Here is a 20,063-nt window from a genome sequence, read left to right on the forward strand (position 1 = left end):
AGGCGTCCCGGCCGGGGCGCGCCCCCACGGCCGCTTTGGTGCACGTTTAGCTCCGGGGCGGAGCAAGAGCAAAGAGGCGGGAGAGGCGGGAGTTCGCTAACGCGAACCCGGGCCTGGGAAGGGAAGCGATTCCGGGGCGCACGCGCACAGCGAGGAGACTGGGCGGAGCGTGCCGCCCGCAGGGGTTACAGAGGAAAGGAAAGCGCGTGGCGCTCGGAACCCGCGCACGCGCTGTGGCCTCGCCCGGCCCGTGCGCGCGCGCGGCCGGCGGCATCTATTCCTCAGACCCGCCCCCTTCGTCTACTTCACTCAGCGGAGGCGAGGAGAGAGAGCTGGGAAGTGTGGGGCTAGGTGGGCGGGGCGTCGCACGAGAGCGCGACCTGCAAAAGAAGGGAGGGGGAGGGAGAGATTTGAGACAACGTTACCCCGTCAACACCCAATCAGGAGCCGGCCTGACCCCGCCCCCTCCACTCACGTTATTGGCTGGGAGACCCCATTTGGGCGGGGCCGGCCGTGGGGTTGGGGAGGGCAGGGGGCGGGGAGGAGGAGGAAGGCGCTGGCGGGCAGTGATGGCGGCGGGTGATGGGGACGTGAAGCTAGGCACCCTGGGGAGTGGCAGCGAGAGCAGCAGCGACGGCAGCAGCGAGAGCCCGAGCGGCGCGGGAGGAGCAGCAGAAGGGGGCGGCTGGGCGGCGGCGGCTTTGGCGCTTCTGACGGGGGGCGGGGAGATGCTGCTGAACGTGGCGCTGGTGGCGCTGGTGCTGCTGGGGGCCTACCGGCTGTGGGTGCGCTGGGGGCGGCGGGGTCTGGGCGCCGGGGCCGGGGCGGGCGAGGAGAGCCCCGCCGCCTCTCTGCCTCGCATGAAGAAGCGGGACTTCAGCTTGGAGCAGCTGCGCCAGTATGACGGGTCCCGCACCCCGCGCATCCTGCTCGCGGTCAATGGGAAAGTCTTCGACGTGACCAAAGGCAGCAAGTTCTACGGCCCGGGTGAGGAGTTGGACGGGGAGGGGGCGGACCCTCTGCAGCTCAAGCAACTCCCTTCTGACAGGGAGGCCGCTGGGCACCGGCTTAGCTTGCCCAGCCTCTCCACGCCTGGACCCTCGCGCCTTGGCTGCCGCACCTGGGGCGCCCCGCCCCACTCACACGCTCGGCTGCGGGCTCCTCCAGCTTTTCCCACTCGCGAAGTCGGGGTCCCGGCGGCGCCCCTGAGAGCAACCAGCTCTCAGCATTCACCTTTCTTCCATCCCATTTCTCCTTTGTAGCCTTTTCTTGTGCCGAATTGTTCAAAATCCTTATAGTTGTCTCTAGTCATGCTGGCCCTTAGCCTATCCTGAGTTTTCCGATTCCTGGGACGGGTGGGGCAGTAGCGAGGGAAGATTTCTAAAGTAAGGACCTAAAGTTTTAGGCCCTGTAATTCACAGCATTCTTTATTATTATTAATTTTTTTTCCTTTGCCACCAGTCACCTTTTCCCCTCTCTGTAGTACTCCCCATAAGGCCACGTTTAGGGACACGTAATTCCAAGTCCCAGCCCTCCGTCTGTGAAGTCCGGGCGTATAAGCAACACCTCATACTCTTTTTTTAAAACCAGTTTTAGTTTGGAGATGCTTTCCAAGATTAACAATGTATGTGGGATGAAGACAGACAAGAATGCAGATCCTATTAAAATACTAGGAAGGACATTCGCCCTGAGTTTGGGGGGTGGAGCTCCTGTATCCAGCAGACGTTTTTCTGTCTGGTTTCTTTTTTTCTTTTTTGTTTTTGTTTTTTGTGGGGGTTTTTTGCACGTAGGATAGTAGGAAGGCGAGTATTCAAGTACACGTGGATAAAGTGTTTTCACTTAGCAGAACTGAGGAGAAACTTCAAAGAGCTATAAACTCATACCCCCATGCACTAGTTGTACAAGTTAAAGATTTTTATAACTTTGTTTTCAGAGAAATGTTTATGTAGGGCAGTTGATTTAGAAGCCCTTCTTTTATAACATACATTTTGGATTATGCTAATAAACTTCAGACTCATGGAACCTGTTGGTATACCATAAAATTGAGTAACATTGTACGTCCTGGTTGTGCATTGATTAATACTAAGCTTTAAGAAAATGACTACACTAAGAATAAATATTAAAATTAGAGGCCCAAAGTGGTCTGTTAGTGAAAAGAGTACCTCCAAACAAAGTTCATGGGGTTGACAGTCTAGAAACAAACTGTTTTCCTCCTTAATTTAATGTTAGTACATGAGATTTATTGACACTTGCAAATATATGCTTTTGATTTCAGTGGTTGGTGGCTGGAAGATATCTTAGAAGTGCTTTGGTTTGTTTGTTTTTTGAAATAGAGATAAGAAATAGGAGATTTTTGGTGTTGAATTATTTATTTCTTAGTTGATTGTATTTCTGCGTGTATAGGTTCAATCCAACAAAGTCTTAGATAGCTTATAAGGTCTTTGCTTCTAATTGTATAATATGGACACCAGCTACCTACCTACTTATATCAACTGAAATGGTTAATACTTTTTGTTTACTTAAGAGCATGTGGGACAAGAGAATGGGGCCAAAGTACAGTATGTAAACGGACAAATTAAATTTTTTTAGATCAAGGATTTACACAGTATTTTGTACCTAAAGTTTTTTCTCCATTGGTATTAAAGTGTTAAGTGATTAGAAATTGTGTACAGGTTTAAATTTTTATTTATTTTTATTTATTTTTCATTTTTTAAAATAGAGGCAGTGTCTCACTATGTTACCCAGGTTGGTCTTGAACTCCTGGGCTCAAGCAATCTGCCTCAGCCTAAATTTTTAATATAAAGCTTACCCAACTAAAGGTCGCCTTTGTACCCTCTGTCTAAATTGACAGTGAAACAAAACAAAGTATTACTACAAAGAAGCATATTGGTCCTAACACATTATTACCCTGGCACTATCTGAAAATAGCTAGGAGAGACAGTCATAGGCAGTTTGGCAGTCTTCAGCAGCAAATGTTTGTTCTATGACAGAAATTAAAAATTAAGAGTCATAGTTGTAATTTAGATTGCTTTTGTGTGGCATGAACTCTGAGGGGGCTCCTCAAATAACAGTGGAAAAGTCATCTATAGGTTAGCTTCCACCAGTTCCCGGGTTGTGATGAACCTAGGTATTGATCAACAACCTAATAGAGATATTTGGAATATTTTGTTATTGAAAGGAACCTTAGAGATAGCCAGATTATCTTATGGGCTTAGGATAGTTGATATTTCTTATTACTAGAAAATGTAGTAGCACTTTCCAAAAATCTTAAAGCCAGTTTTCTGGCTGTGAAACAGAAAACAGATATAAGTAAAGTTTTGCTTTTAATTTTTATTTTCATCCTCAAATAAATTAAGCAGTTTTGCAGCAGAATAATCATAAGTTGCTATGCCTAGCCAGTATCTACTCCCATTTCATAACAGTGGTTTTAGGATTAAAGATTGTTTTGTGAGATTTTTACATAATGTTGAACATACTTTTCTTTTTAGTAACACGTTTTTAAAGTTTTGGCTCTTAAAAAATTCAATATTAACAACATATAATTAGTAATGTAAACACATTTTGGCAAAGAGTTGGCATTAATTACATTTGTCAATATAAAATTTAGTAACGGTTCAGGCACTTGGCCAGCATATGAGGAAAGTTTGGTCATGTAAGAAACAATATAGGAGGACAAAGGAAACCAGATTTGATAAGCACTTACTGTATCATATCAGATATATTTATTTGTCATCTCCACAGTTCCTCAGTGAAGTTGATAAGTATTCCTGTCATGGAGCATCTGAGGTTTTGGTATTTTAGGTAAATTGGCTTGGTTCACACAGATACATCTCATAAATCTAGATAAGACTTATCTACACTGTTTCTTGTAAACTGCAGTGTATGATAAACTTGTAGAGAAACTTAAAGTTATTTTTCTTTATACCATCCCTTGGTTCCCATTAGGATTTAAAGCGTCAAAGAAACACGCTTTCATGGTTTATGTTGTGCTATCCAATTTGGTAGCCCCAAGTGGCTAATTAATTAAAATTAAATTTCTCAGTAACACTAGCTGCATATCAAGTGCTCTTCCACATGGCTACCATATTGGACAGTGAACTTTGTAGAGTATTTCTTCAGATCACGAAACTGATGCACTACCCACTGCACCAGTGAGGCGCCTTGTAAAGTATTTTTATCTTCCCTGTTAAACAGCACTGATTCTAGAGGTCAGAGGAGGAGGAGGAAACTTCATTTATTGAGCTTATTATCTCATTTAATTTTCAAACAACCTTATAAGATAGGTAATGTTCCCATTTTACAAATGTGGAAACTGAAACTCAGGTTTTGTCCAAAGTCATGTATCTAATAAGTTGCAACACTAAAAATTAAACCCAGGTTTAACTGGCTTTACAAGGCCATTCCTTCCCCTTGTATTACAACTTCAAATCTATCCAATTTCAGATGTTTTCAGAATCATAATAGATTTTGAAGACTCAGTATAATTTTTAATAATTTGGTTTAATATTACTATAGTGGAATTCTACCAAAGCTATTTTTGTTTGTTTGTTTGTTTATTTTTGAGACAGAGTCTCACTTTGTTGCTCAGGCTAGAGTGAGTGCCGTGGCATCAGCCTAGCTCACAGCAACTTCAAACTCCTGGGCTCAGGCAATCCTCCTGCCTCAGCCTCCCGAGTAGCTGGGACTACAGGCATGCACCACCATGCCCGGCTAATTTTTTTTCTAGATATGTTAGTTAGCCAATTAATTTCTTTCTGTTTATAGTAGAGATGGGGTCTCGCTCTTGCTCAGACTGGTTTCAAACTCCTGACCTTGAGCAATCCCGCCTCAGCCTCCCTGAGAGCTAGGATTACAGGCATGAGCCACCACACCCGGTCCACCAAAGCTGTTTTTATTTATTCTTTGGTATGCCAAAAATCCCACATTCCTAAAACTTAGATATACTGCTGCTCCCTTATTCCATTTAGAGTATTCTTTGACATATAATGACACCATATGTTTTCCGACCTACCTGTTAATTTCTACTGAAAAGAAAAAAGTCACATAAGAAAAACCCCATGAGATGCCTATTATTTAGGAGGTTGGGGAAAGGAGCACATGTGCCTTTAAGTGTTTTTGATCCTTTTAGGTTTTATCTATAGTATGTCCACTTTTTTTTTTTTTTTTTTTTTTTTTTGAGACAGTCTCACTCTGTTGCCCAGGCTAGAGTGCCCATGGCATCATAGCAACCTCAAACTTCTGGGCTCAAGCAATTCTCCTGCCTCAGCCTCCCAAGTAGCTGAGATTATAGGTACAGGCCACCATGCCCAGCTAATTTTTCTATCTTTAGTAGAGATAGGGTCTTGCTTTTGCTCAAGCTGGTCTCGAACTCCTGACCTTAAGCAATCCTTCCGCCTCAGCCTCCCAGAGTGCTAGGATTACAGGCATGAGCTACTATGCCCAGCCTAATACGTCCAGTTTTATATAACACTTTAGTTTGTATAATTACAGTTAAAGCAAGAATTGCAACATAGAGACCCAATGACCTAACCTTACCTGTTCCTTCATGGATGTCCTGAAGTTGATACTACCTAGCTCCTATCTAGCTTCTTGCTTTGAAGCCAACTGTCTGTTGGGCTAATGCCTATAAACATCTATTACCTACAATAAGATAAAAAGCATCTGCTAAATTTTCTGATGATTTTTTATATTCTCCAATTTCTACTGGTTATTTCTACAATACCTACTTGGTTATTAGATGGCTTCAATTTGCTCGGCATTCTACAATACCTACTAGTTATTACCTACAATACCTACTCATCTTCTCTGAGTTCCACATCCTCCCATTGTTTTTAATCTGAGAGGGAATTATATTTGTGTTAAATACTACAGCGAATAATAAAAGGAGAACTTAAAGCCAGTATGTTCCAAGGAAAGGCACAGGCCTGTTAAAAAAAGGGGAGTGGGGGGAGGACCAAAAAAAACCCAGTATAAGACCAGAAGCTGTTATTCAGGGAGGAAAATAGAAGTTGATTTAGTAACATCTGGAATTAGCCATTCAGGTTTTTTAAAATCATTCTTTCAATACTCTGTGACATAGACCACTCCTTTTCCTGTGTACCCATGACAGATAATCACTGTATAACTCCTTACTCTTTTAGAGCCTATATGCAGTTGCCAGATCTTTATTTATTTATTTTTGAGACAGAGTTTCACTCTTTTGTTTGGGCTAGAATGCCGTGGCGTCAGCCTAGCTCACAGCAACCTCAAACTCCTGGGCTCATGTTATCCTCCTGCCTCAGCCTCCAGGGTAGCTGGGACTATAGGCATGCGCCACCATGCCCAGCTAATTTTTTCTAATTTTTTTAGTTGTTTGGCTAATTTCTTTCTATTTATAGTAGAGAGGGGATCTTGCTCTTGCTCAGGCTATTCTCGAACTCCTGAGTTCAAGCAGTCCTCCCGCCTTGGCTTTCCAGAGTGCTAGATTACTGGTGTGAGCCACTGCACCCAGCCACCAGATCTTTAGTAATAGGGTTTCAGCTCCATTTTTAAATACCAAGAAGTGATTCCCTGGATTTTATTACAGTAAAACCTTAAATAAGATACTGTACAAAATGAAGTTAACTGAGTCTTCAAAACAGATAACGTCCCTACCCTCATGGAGTTAATGATCTGTTGAAGAAGACTGGCAGTAAATAAGCATTTTAATGTATAATAATAATCTGTAATTAAATATGCCATGAGGAAAATTAATAGGGTACATAACAGAGAGTAACGAAGGACTTTATTTAGATTAGATGGTTAAGAAAGGTACCTTATTTATATTAGATTGTCAAGAAAAAGGGGTTGACATTTAAGCAAAAAAGTGAACGAAGGAGCCAGCCATGCAAACGTTGGGTGTGAGAATGCTCTGAAGCCAGATTATTGCTATGCTTACTATGCAATTATGCCGAGCAAATTGAAGCCATCTAGCACTGGATCTAGAACTGATAGTATTAGAAACATTCTTATTGGGCCGAGTATGGTGGCTCACAACTGTAATCCTAGTACTCTGGGAGGCTAAGGCAGGAGGATCGCTTGAGGTCAGGAGTTTGAGACCAGCCTGAACAAAATCAAGACCCTGTCTTTAAAAATAGAGAGAGAGAGAGAGAGAGAAACATCCTTATCACCTTTATTGATTTTCAGATTTGACTTTAGCCTTTATTAGTATTAATTCAGTATTTCTTTTTCTATCCTTTTACTTTCAGTATATGTTATATTTTCATTTTTGCTCATAAATAACATAAAGCTGGAATTTTTTCATTAAATTTAGTATTAATATTATGTCTTCTAATAGCTTAATTAGTTTTAATGTTTTATAATTACTGGTATATTGAGGTTCATTTCTACCATCTTATTTTGTGATTTCTCTTTACCTTTTCTTTGCCTCTTTTCTCCACTATTTTTCCTTCTCAGATTGATTTGTTTTGTTCCTTCTGCTTTTGTTTTGTTCCTCTGCTGAGTTGGATGCGTTCTATTTCTACTCTTCTGGTGATTTCCTTAAATTTTTGCTATAGATACTAGCCTATCCTTCTGAACAGTATATGAATTTTAGCCAAACATCATGAATTAGAAAAAGCTGACTTTTTAAGACACTTTACTAACATTTGACAGATTATTTCTTAGTAAATATACAAAACTGCCATGACTACAAATGTGGATAGGGTCCCTTGGAGTTGTGTAAAACATAATCATCTGTTGTGGCACTGGTTAAAAAGCCTTAACTCTAATCCTTCCCCTATCTTATTTTCCACAGTATCACTATTAGACTTGTAGTTCCCCTGTATTTTTTTCAAACTCCACTTCAAAATTCGTTAAATATTATCTTTTTTTAATAGTTGTCATTTAAATTTACCAACATAGTTACCATTTTTAAAAATTAATTATTTCTTGCATCTCATTCCTTTGTATAGAGTTCAATTTTCATTTTAGTGAGGTATGTCTATCCTATAGTTCTTTAATAGGAAAAAATTCATTATCTGTCTCACTGAGGAATAATAATTTGGATTTAGGATATAAAATTGTAGATTGACTATTGTTTACCTCAAATCTTCAATAGTGTTATGCCACTGTCATCTTGTTGATGAGCAGTCTTGATCATAGTTTTGTCTTCCTTTATCTGTTTTTTCCCTTTGGTTGTAGTTGAGATTATTTTCTCTTTGTCTTTGGGGTTCTGTTCTTTTTTTTTTTTTTTTTTTTTTTTCCCGTCAGAAATGGACTACGAATGGGGTTCTGTTCTTTTACTAGGATTTATCCAGGTGTGGATTTGATTTTATTTAACGTGAGCTGGACTCTACTAAAATCTGCAGATTTGTGTCATTTATTTCAGAAAATTTTAACCCATATTTTTTCAGTTTTTGTCTCCCCCATTCTTTATTCCTTCCTCTGGAACTCTTAATAGATAAACATTAGCTTTTCATTCTATTCTTCATGTCTCTTAATCTTTCCTTCTTGTGTTCCATTTCTTAATTTCACAATAATTTTGAGCAAATTTACTATAGTTCTTTAATCTGCTTCTGTTATTTTCCTCTTCTGATACCAGTTCTCCTATGTATTGTATATGGTCACTCCTGTTGTTCTTTATAATTTTTAGTTGTAGTTTATAATTTTTGTTTATTGTGGATATTTCATAAGTGGGGAAAAAAGATAATTTTTATTGTGAACTTTTCTTCAATAGTTACTGGGGTTATTTTTGTTTCCTATAATATTCCTTGAGCCCTAGGTTGTATAAGTATTCCTGGAAAGTGGTTTAGCAAATAGGCCCTCATGTAAGTTAAACAAATGATGTTTTTATTAGGATGTACATTCTCAGGATAGAAAATTCAAAAGGCTATATACAGGCCGGGCGCGGTGGCTCACGCCTGTAATCCTAGCACTCTGGGAGGCCGAGGCGGGCGGATTGCTCGAGGTTGGGAGTTCGAAACCATCCTGAGCGAGACCCCGTCTCTACTAAAAATAGAAAGAAATTAATTGACCAACTAAAAATATATATACAAAAAAAAAAAAAACTAGCCGGGCATGGTGGCACATGCCTGTAGTCCCAGCTACTCGGGAGGCTGAGGCAGGAGGATCGCTTGAGCCCAGGAGTTTGAGGTTGCTGTGAGCTAGGCTGACGCCACGGCACTCACTCTAGCCTGGGCAACAAAAGTGAGACTCTGTCTCAAAAAAAAAAAAAAAAAAAAGGCTATATACAGTGAAGAATAAATCTCCTTCCCACAACTATTCCCAGCTACCATGTTGCCCTTCATAGAGGGAAGGAACCAATCTGAATGTTGTTCCAGAGCTCTTCAGTGCTAGTACAAGCATGTAGATATGTGCTTTTTTCCTACCACACTAATTATAGCATCCTATACATACCTTTGGCAATATTTTAATATCTTGAGAGCCTTTCATATCAGTGTAGAGAGCCATCTCATTCTTTGAATACATGCATAATATTCTGTTGTATGACTAAATCATGATTTAATAGTCCACTGTTAATAAGCATTTAAGTTGTTTCCAATCTCTTGTTATTACATGGTGCTGCAATAATCTTCATGTACATGTCATTTTACACATGTGAGTAAAATTATATTTATAAAATAAGTTCCTAGAAGTAAAATTCCTGAGGCTTAGGGTATAGACATTTTTAATTTGGATGCTTGTTTCTGAATTGCCCTCCAGAGAGGTTGGACCAATTTATACTTCATGAAAATGTCTATTTTTCATTTCCTTGCCAAAAATGTGATATCAAACTTCTTCGGCTTTGTAAATCTGACGGGTTAAATGGTACTCAGTATTGTTTAAATTCACATTTCCTTTTTCTGAGTGAGGTTGGACATCTTTTCAAAAATTTGAGTCACTTGTATTTCCTTTTCTACATAGCATTTAATTCATTTATCCTTTTCCACAGTTTTTGAATCATAATATTGATCTTACGGATTTTAGCTTTTGCTGCAAATATTTTTTTCCAGCTTATTTATCTTTTACTTATTTAAGGTGTTTCTTTAAGCCACACAGAAATTTTTTGTTTTATATATTCAAATTTATCTTTCTTTTATGGCTGCTAAATAAAACCTATGGGTTTTTTTTAGTACTTTTATGGTTTCAGTTTTTTTGTTTTCATTTGAAATTGATTTTGCTTTAAGATGTGAAATAAGGATCCAACTTTTATGGGATAATATTTTTTAAAGGAACACTATCTAGTTATCTCAGCATCATTTCCTAAAGGGAATAATAACCTTTTTTCCTAACACACTAAGTATTATCTCTACTGTTTGTTAATTCCTATAGATATTTGAGTCCATGCTGTTTTTTTCTTATAGAATTCTCATTCTACATGGTTTGGGTAAACTCAGGTTCGTGGCTCAGGCCTGAGGTTTTAATTTTTCGGTGTTCTTTCTGGCCCCCACTCCCCACCCCAATGAGTTCTAAAGCCAAAGCCATGAGTTCAGTCCACAATGTTGCTGAGAACTTTCAACAGTAGTTCAAATTTTAGAAGCAAGTTTGGCTTTTCAGTCTTTTATAGATTCATAGTATTCAAGAGATTATCTAGTTTGGCCTCAACTTTAGACAGGTGAAATAATTTCCCCAACTTATACGTGAGGCATCTAAGGACTGGAAATTGAGATTTGCCCAGTGTCACTTGTTGGGTGGATCCTCTAGTGCTCTGTTGTATCTTGTCTTCTTGAGAGGTATTCTATCAGTTTTTCCATACTTCCTTCTCTCTAAAAGTCTTGGGACTTACTGGACCTAAGTATAAAAAAGTAGTTATATTATCAAAGATGGAGGGTTTTCTGATTGCTGGTTATATAATGATCATCTTATATCATTTTTATCATTTAAATACGTTTTATGGTTTATACTCTGAAGTGCCTGAAGTATATTAACGTTTGCGGGCCATGGAGTAAATACTATAATAGAGTGCTCTAAGAAAAGCTGTATTCTAAAATTTCCATTCCTCTGAAATTTTGGAAATAGTAAAATGCTTAAGTTTTCAGGGTTGTTATTCCATCTTTGGGTTTTGGGGTCTTCTGTGTTTTAAAGTTTATATTCATTGGTTCAGTCAGTAATAAGAGGCAACATATAATGTTATAGATTTTTGTCATCGTTTGTCAAGGAATAAAAAAATCACACTGGTTCTCGTTCTCGTTCTCTCTCTCTCTCTCTCTCTCTCTCTCTCTCTCTCTCTCTCTCTCTCTCTCTCTCTCTCTCTCTCTCTCTCTCTCTCTCTCTCTCTCCCCCTCCCTCCCTCCCTCCCTCCCTCTCTCTCTCTCTCCCTCTCTTTCTTCCTCTCCCTCCCTCCCTTCCTCTCCCCGTATATATCTGTGTGTGTGCATCTTCTGAAAGCACCCATTGCCACAAAACATATGGAGTTCTGTATACTCGCACACACAAAGACATAACTGCTTTAGGGTGGGCTATTTTCTTTTCCCTACATGCCATTCTTGCCTAATTTTAGAAGTTAACATTTTCCCAAAAATAATTAACTGCAATTTAATGAACTTTGGATTTTACTCTGTACATACAGACAATATTGAATTTATTTTTCTAAAGCTTAATACCCTTTTGAATGTCAGTTGAGATAAGGGGGAAAATTTGAAAGTTATAAATCTTGGCCAGTGGTAAATAGTGTTCCATTTTCTTTTTTCTTTTTCTTTTCGAGAAGAGTCTCACTTTGTTGCCTGGGCTAGAGTGGAGTGCCCTGGTGTCAGCCTAGCTCACTGCAACCTCAAACTCCTGGGCTAAAGTGATCCCCCTGCCTCAGCCTCCCGAGTAGCTGGGACTACAGGCATGAGCCACCACGCCCAGCTAATTTTTTTGTTTCTATTTTTAGCTGACTGGCTAATTTTTTTGTTTCTATTTTTTTAGTAGAGACAGGGTCTCGCTCTTACTCAGGCTGATCTCGAACTCCTGACCTCAAGCGATCCTCCCACCTCGGCCTTCCAGAATGCTAGGCCATTTTCCTATATAGAAGACACACTTGCAAGTATAAAATAGTAGCCTAAATTTATATTAGTAGAAGAATGATTAAATTATTATAAGTACATCCATTGGTGGGAAAAATATATGACCATTCAATGAGAATTATTGATAGTTACCTAATATCAAGTAACAATATGGAAAATGCAATGAGAATGAGAAAAGCTGGCCGGGCGTGGTGGCTCACGCCTGTAATCCTAGCTCTCTGGGAGGCCGAGGCGGGCGGATTGCTCAAGGTCAGGAGTTCAAAACCAGCCTGAGCAAGAGCAAGACCTCGTCTCTACTATAAATAGAAAGAAATTAATTGGCCAACTGATATGTATATAAAAAAATTAGCCGGGCATGGTGGCGCATGCCTGTAGTCCCAGCTACTCGGGAGGCTGAGGCAGAAGGATCGCTCGAACCCAGGAGTTTGAGGTTACTGTGAGCTAGGCTGATGCCACGGCACTCACTCTAGCCTGGACAACAAAGCGAGACTCTGTCTCAAAAAAAAAAAAAAAAAAAAAAGAATACTTGAAGTATACCTTTATTTTCATGTTAATGCATCAGTACCTAATAATGCTACTTTTTAAATTATTGCTAATGCCACTTCTAGTTACATACATGAGTTACTCAGAGAATGAGTTTCTTATATCCAATGAACTTTATGGTACAGTGCTGTCAGCAATTCAAATTAATATTCATAAATGTTTAGATTTTTGTCTAAGTAAAACTGATTTCTACTATCAAAAGGTACAAGTACTTTTTGATCCATAACTTTCAGTTTCCTAGCCAGCATGGTGGTGCAAGCTTGCAATCACAGGTACTCAGCTCAAGAGGCTGAGGGAGGCTAAAGCAGGAGGGGATGGCTTGAGCCCAGGAGTTTAAGGCCACTGTGAGCTATGATTGGGCCACTACACTCCAGCCTGGGTGACAAGGCAAGACCCTGCTTCTTTAAAAAAAAAAAAATTTTTTTTTTTAAATGAGGAATTTCTAGGTTTTTTTTGTTTGCTTCTCATTAGAAAATATTTCATTCCAGGCCGGGCATGGTGGCTCATACCTGTAATCTTTCTACTTAGGGGGAGGCCTAGGAGGAAGGATTGCTTGAGGTCAGGAGTTCAAGACCAGCCTGTGCAACATAGTGAGACCTTGTCTCTACAAAAAAAATAGAAAAATTAGCCAGGCATTGTGGCACACACCTGTAGTCCCGGGTACTTGCAAAGCTGAGTCAGAAGGATACCTTGAGCCCAGGAGTTTGAGGTTGCAGTGAGCTATAATCACACCACTACCTTGTGCCCAGGCAATGAAGCAATAACTTTTAGTAGCCAGACTTTACCAATTATATGAAGTAAAATTTTCTCTTTCATTCCCCAGAAATACTGCTACTTTTAAGTATTTGGTCTGTATTATTCCTGGTATTTTTCATGCACATGCAAACACAAATATGCTCATAATGTATTAATATATTCTGTTTTTAATTTAAAGGAAATCATACTATATATTCTTCTGATTGCTTTTTTTTTTTTTTTTTTGAGACAGTTTCACTCTGTTGTCCGGGCTAGAGTGCTATGGCATCAACCTAGCTCACAGCAGCCTCAAACTCCTGGACTTAAGCGATCCTACTGGCTCAGCCTTCCAAGTAGCTGGGACTATAGGCATGCACCACCATGCCTGGCTAATATTTTATATATATTTTTTAGTTGCCCAGCTAATTTTCTTCTATTTTTAGTAGAGATGGGATCTCGCTCTTGCTCAGGCTGGTCTCGAATTCCTGAACTCAAAGAATCCGCCTGCCTCAGCCTCCCAGAGTGCTAGGATTATAGGTGTGAGCCACCACGCCTGGCCCTGATTGCTTTTTTCATGGTCTTCTTTCTGTATCTATACAGAGTTACCTTATTCATTTTAATATCTGTATAGTATTCAATTAAATTAATGTAGTATAATTTATTTAACAAATTTCTTGATGTAGAAAATTAGATTGTTTTGATTTTATTGTTAATAACTGTGTTTTAAGTAACCAAAGTATCTTTTTAATCATATATGTGGGTGGAGATTTTGTTTACCTTAAGTGGACCTATTTAAAGGGTCAGAATCTTGAGTTTTTCCATATTTGGAACTATAGCTAATTCATTTGGAAGAAATTTATAATATTCCTGCTTTATGCCAGCATTGTGCTAGGCATCGAGGACATAGAAATGAATAAGTTGATGCTCTCAAGGACAGACTTTGGAAATGGTTTACTTCTGTCAGTACATCAGTCGTGCCATTTTTCCCTAGAGAGGGTAGTACCTAATTCCTTGTACAAAATGCTAATCATTACTTATTGTGTTAGTCCAGAAGAACTTTTCCTTATAGGTACTTCCTCTCTTTCCCAAAAGTCATGACAAATGAAACCTATTATTTCCTTAATGACTTTTCCCAGTTTAAATTGGTAATTATATATATATATTGTACTCTGATGATTTATTTTCAATATGGGTCATATTTTTGATCAAACCATTCATTCAGCAAAGATTTATTGAATATGTGCTGGGCACTAAACTAGTTACTGGGAAGTAAGATGATACAGTCTCTGCTTTCATAGAGTTACAGCCTACATAAGGATAAGAAAAAGAAAAACGTTGTAGATTCACAGTTTACCTGAGTCTTTATGTAATACATGATGTTCTGTTGATTTTTTTTCTCTATCGCCCAGGTAGAGTGCAGTGGGGTCATAACTCACAGCAACAAACTTCTGGGCTCAAGTGATCCTCCCTCCTCAGCCTCTCAAGTAGCTGGGACTACAGGCACACACCACAACACCAGGCTAATTTTTCTACTTTTAGTAGAGATGGAGTGTCACTCTTGCTTAGGCAGGTATCAAACTCCTGACCTCAAGCAGTCCTCTGCTTCCCTGAGTGCTAGGATTACAGGCGTGAGCCACTGCGCCCAGCCTGTTGATTACTTTTAGATGCCACTGTTAATTAATAGCAATCAGTAAAACGCCATTTCGTTTCAAGCAAACTGGCTTCTAAACCTAACTGCTTAAGTTTTCTCTTTCCCCTAATTACCTCACAGTCTTCATTTGGAATACAAGTTTATCTGAATTAATTGAAATTTAAGGTTTAAGATTCCATTGGAAAGATTTTTTTAAAAAAAATCAAAAGGCAGATTTTCAACAAATTTCTTCCCATTATCCTTTCTAGTATCTGTATATGTTTTGAAATTAAGGCTGTGTACCAAATTTGAGTCATGGTGAGGGTTTACTTTTTCGTTTGAGACATTCCAAAGTATTGTTAGACAATCTAAATAATTTCTTTTCTTTTTTTCAGCGGGTCCATATGGAATATTTGCTGGTAGGGATGCCTCCAGAGGACTAGCAACATTTTGCCTAGATAAAGATGCACTTAGAGATGAATATGATGATCTCTCAGATTTGAATGCAGTACAAATGGAGAGTGTCCGAGAATGGGAAATGCAGTTTAAAGGTACCTACATTTTGTTGGGTTCTTTATTTGTTCAAAGAAAGTGTATATTACTTCACATGCTTTAAGAGCCTAAGGATGTCATCTGTTTTAATTGCCATCATTCAATGATACTTTAAAAATCTCTTAAGTTTGGCTGGGCCCAGTGTCATGCATCTGTACCTGGGACTACAGGTGTAGCTGAGGCAGGGGGATCTCTTGATACTAGGAGTTTGAGACCAGCCAGGCAACATGGCAAGACCCAGTCTGGGAAAAAAAAATAGCTAAATAATAATATGATTGTTACATGTGATAATTATTTTGAAAATCTATATTTAAAAATTGACTTATTATAAAGTCTCAAAAGTTGTGATACTTTTAGTCTTTTAAGATTTATTCATTAAGGTATAGTTTTTTAAAATACAGGCTTGTATTTAAAACTGAATTGATTGCTAATATTGATACTATATGATAATTTATTCTGAAATGATTTTATTGGTCCCACCCTGAAACCATAAAGAAAAAATATTGTTTCCTTTTATTATACCTCATGATTCAGTTTTACCATTTGCCTGACACTGTTTCCACTATTTATTTATTTTCCAAGGGACCACTGGATTTCCACTATTTATTTTCCAAGGGACCTCTGGATCCCTTGGAACAGCTATTCTGGCTTCTTAATACTTGTATTGGTTCTAGTATATGAAGCAGTCCTCTTACCTAATCCTCTTGACAGTTAATTCACTTAACCTAGGCTTTGATTCTTGACCAAGAAACAGTTAAACATGTATCACCTTCTGCAGACACCATTCCAAATTAAACACCTGGTAACATCAAAAACAAGCACAATAACAAATCTTAGAGAATTTGATAAGGGAAAGAATAATAGTGTGACAGGTGCTGCACACTGAGACCTCAAAGAACATAGGATAACAAGTAACAAATTAGTGTTTAGTCCTCATTTAGTTTTATTTTCTTGAGGACTACTAGCATATGTCACATTTTGTCCCCAGGAATATTTCCCAGTTGGATCTCTTTACCATGTGATTCTCCACCTTGTATATACTTCCACCCCTTTTTCAGCCCCAAGAAAGTCACTGCTTCCTTTTACATTGTCTTCAATGTAAACCCTAACCCTAACCCTTCTCCAAGATATTAGCCCTAAATTTTTTGTATCTCACTTCTGTGTAAAGCCCAATATATTTATAGATTTTAGATAGCTGTTGGAAATTCCCTATGTTGCCAACTCATTTCTTTAATTATAATATTTTGAGCTGTAAGAATTGAAGAGCTATTCTGAGACTCACAGTGCTTGTTAAAGATAGACCAGCTTTAACCACTTTGGTATGGTACTCACCGGCCACGAAACCTTGCCCACAGCCGACACTCATAGTCCACACGGTAGTTTGTGCTGTGCATTGACAATGAATCTGTTTTGCTCTTGTGTGATGAGGAAAGCTTTAAAGCACTGAAAGCTTGTTTTACTTTACAGGCAGCTTTAGGAAAATAACTATAATAACTCCTACTAAGGACTTGTTAAAACAACACAGATTTGAAGTAACTTACTAGCTGAACATACACACTGCAACTGCAGAGATAAAAGCTGTAAAAGTAAAAGCTTTTGGCTGTTGACTAAAGTCGAAGCTGTGCACCTTAGTATAACGGCTATCAGCTAAAGTCAACACTCAGCTGTGCGTGTTCATCTGTGGCTGTCGACTATAGTCAACGCTCGTACCAAAGTGGTTAAAATACCTGTCCCCAGATCTAACCCAAGAGCCTGGGCTGGGTAACTGTGAGATGGGTGCTGGACATGTATATTTTTAAAAAGATATCCAAGAGGTTCTGATGTAGCATCCAATTAGGAACCGCTTACAGAACACTCTTGCCAAGAATAATTCCCAAGCCTTATAAGTTCCCTAACATTGTTTTCTTTTGTTCAAGCTTTACGTGTATATAAAAACCAGCCATGGTGAAGCAATAGGAAGAATTTAGCTTATTCTGTATGATTCTAAAACGTATTCTTCTAAAATCATTCTTAACCTAGGCTTTAATTCCTGACCAATAAAAGGTCAGGAATTAAGGGGGCAAACGCCTTTTCTCTATATAATGGAATAGTGAAACAAACTTGATCACTACTTTTTTTTTTTGATGTATCTTTCAGAAAAATATGATTATGTAGGCAGACTCCTAAAACCAGGGGAAGAGCCATCAGAATATACAGATGAAGAAGATACCAAGGATCACAATAAACAGGATTGAACTTTGTAAACAACCAAAGTCAGGGGCCTTCAGAACTGCAATTCTTACTCCCTTTCACAGAATGTCCAGCGTCTTTGAGTTTGAGTCACCTGCTGCGAAAAACATTCAACAGATTGTGTACAAGATAAATGAGTCTCACTATGAAGATTTAAATACTAGACATTATTTATGCTGCCAAACTCATTTGTCGCAGTTGTTTGTAATGTCTGGTGGGGCTTCATCATCCTGAAAAGAAGGAGATAGGGATTTTTTAAAGAGCAAGAAAGTCACGAGGTTACTTCTTTTTCTTTTTTCTTTCCTTTTGCGCTCACTCCCTTGTTCCCTTTCTCTCTCTCTTTCTCTCTCTCTCTCAGTATATCAAAGACAACCAGATACGTATTTGCTACTCAAGTGTACAAATCTCCTCAAAAAACATCAAGGGACTCCTATTTCCCATGCTGTGTTTCTATTTTGCCATTAAGGAGGGAGGAGACCTGGGCAGGGAGGGTGGGGTTGCACATCAATTTGAGTAGTTTAGGCTACTGAAACATTTTTAAGAATGTGAATTCCCAAACTTTTCTTTTTGGCTTTGTCAGGGAAAAGGAAAAAAACCCTTTATTTCTAAAAAATCTTTAGAAATTAGAAGAAGGAATTTCAAGTGGGTTTAGGTCAAAGCTAATTCCCCAACAGTAAGATCACTTGAAACCAGTTTTTATCCCTTCCTTTCCTTTCCCTTGCCTTCCCCTATATCAAATCAATATTAATTGTGCCTTATTTCACTTACATAGACTTGAATTATTTTTAGGGAAAGCCCCTATATGAATTCAGAAGTCACTACAAGCAGCATTGAGACTGAAGTTGGAATATTCTATTGACTGCAAAACCTTGATGTCATTCTGTGTATATAGAATGTAAAAGGATATTCAGTGTTAACTGCCATATATGTTAATATACACAAACTTAATTAGCATTGTAATGGCCAAATGCATTCCCCCATGCTTTTCTCTTTTCAAAAAAATTGAAAAATCAACAACACTTATCCCTCAACAGCTGCCTAATTTTAGGTGTCTGACCCTCACATCTCACTGGTATGGTGCATGGGGCCGTAGTGTGGATGCCGGTATGGGTGTGTCTGAATGTGTGTGAGAGCGCCTTGGAAGGGACTCTTTCTGCAGATACTGTAAATACAAGTACCGTTTTAATAAAGCATGTACAATAAACCAAAATAAGTTTGAGTTGGACTTTATATACAAAACTATAAACCAGTGCATTAGGATGTGGTAGTAAGATTGTGCATTTGATTCAAGATAAGGAAAAATCTTGGAAATGAAAAGCAGGCACTGGTTAACTACGTTGTACACATTGTACCACATTCAGTGTAACTTTAGAAAGAAATTCCACTTTGTGGAACATTCTCAAGTTCAGATTATTCAGGTAAGAATTGATATATTAAAATGTACATATTTTTACTTTATATTTTAATGCCAGCTGATTATTCTAGAAGTAATAGCACTCTAGGTGAGTAGTTATTTAAAGAGAAAACATTAAGGGATATGATACTGAGAGATACTAGATTCTTCCAATATTAGGTCGGAAAAGCCCTATATGTCAGTTACTTGATCTCATCATGACTGTTTAAGTTCCTGGTTAGGGACAAGGTCACCTAAAAAAGGCAATTTTATTTAACAAGTCACCAGTTAAAGGAAAGACTTCTCCTGCTTTATAGATATAATATATGCAAAAGCCATCAAAAAGGGGAACTTTTAACTCCAAAAAGCTAAAGTATGTGAAATACTACATTCTAGTCAATCTTGGAATGTTTTGTGGAAAATTATGATCTTCAGCCACATCTTTGCTCAAGGCTGGTTGTAGAGTGTTGGTAAATGATTTGTGTGTTTTTATGTAATATATTTTCTGAACAAAAAAATTTGTTAGAGTATATGTCCTCTGTAGTAAACTGATATATATATATTATATATATACACACATATGAATCATTCAAGCCTAAAGTTCAATAATCTGCACTTGTGAATAGAGAAACCCTAAATATTCATGCAGTAAAGATTATGCAGTCTGTTAAGAAAAATGAGTAATTTTGTGTCTGGACTTGAAATAAACAATGTTCTATAGATAATTCCTCAATTTCACTTGAATGTTTCTCCCAGAGCCACAGTGGTATTGTTCCTGTTGTTTCCCCTTAACCCTATTACCCAAACTTGCCTGATCATTAGAATCACTTTAAGAGCTTAAAATACAGATTCTTGGCCCCCAATCCAAACCTACCACCTACTTAGCCAAAATCTAAAGAGAATGGATCTCAATCTTTATTTGTAAGGAGTGTCTCAAGTAATTCTTATGACTAGGAACACTTGAGAAATGCCACAGTAATTTTTTCAAGTTATATTGTTCATCTTTGTCACTCTT

The 20,063-nt window shown here is 38.5% G+C and overlaps 1 protein-coding gene across 1 annotated transcript; it reads left to right on the forward strand.

Annotated features, from left to right (window-relative positions):
• Positions 1–546: 546 nt before the first annotated feature.
• On the forward strand, positions 547–18,868 carry PGRMC2 (progesterone receptor membrane component 2). Its single transcript, XM_012791099.2, has 3 exons — positions 547–987; positions 15,270–15,425; positions 17,563–18,868. Exons 1-3 carry the CDS (start codon positions 570–572, stop codon positions 17,658–17,660), a joined length of 672 nt encoding a protein of 223 aa, XP_012646553.1. The 5' UTR covers positions 547–569; the 3' UTR covers positions 17,661–18,868.
• Positions 18,869–20,063: the final 1,195 nt, after the last annotated feature.

The sequence above is a fragment of the Microcebus murinus genome, chromosome 15 (assembly GCF_040939455.1).
Source record: "Microcebus murinus isolate Inina chromosome 15, M.murinus_Inina_mat1.0, whole genome shotgun sequence".
NCBI classification, from domain to species: domain Eukaryota; kingdom Metazoa; phylum Chordata; class Mammalia; order Primates; family Cheirogaleidae; genus Microcebus; species Microcebus murinus.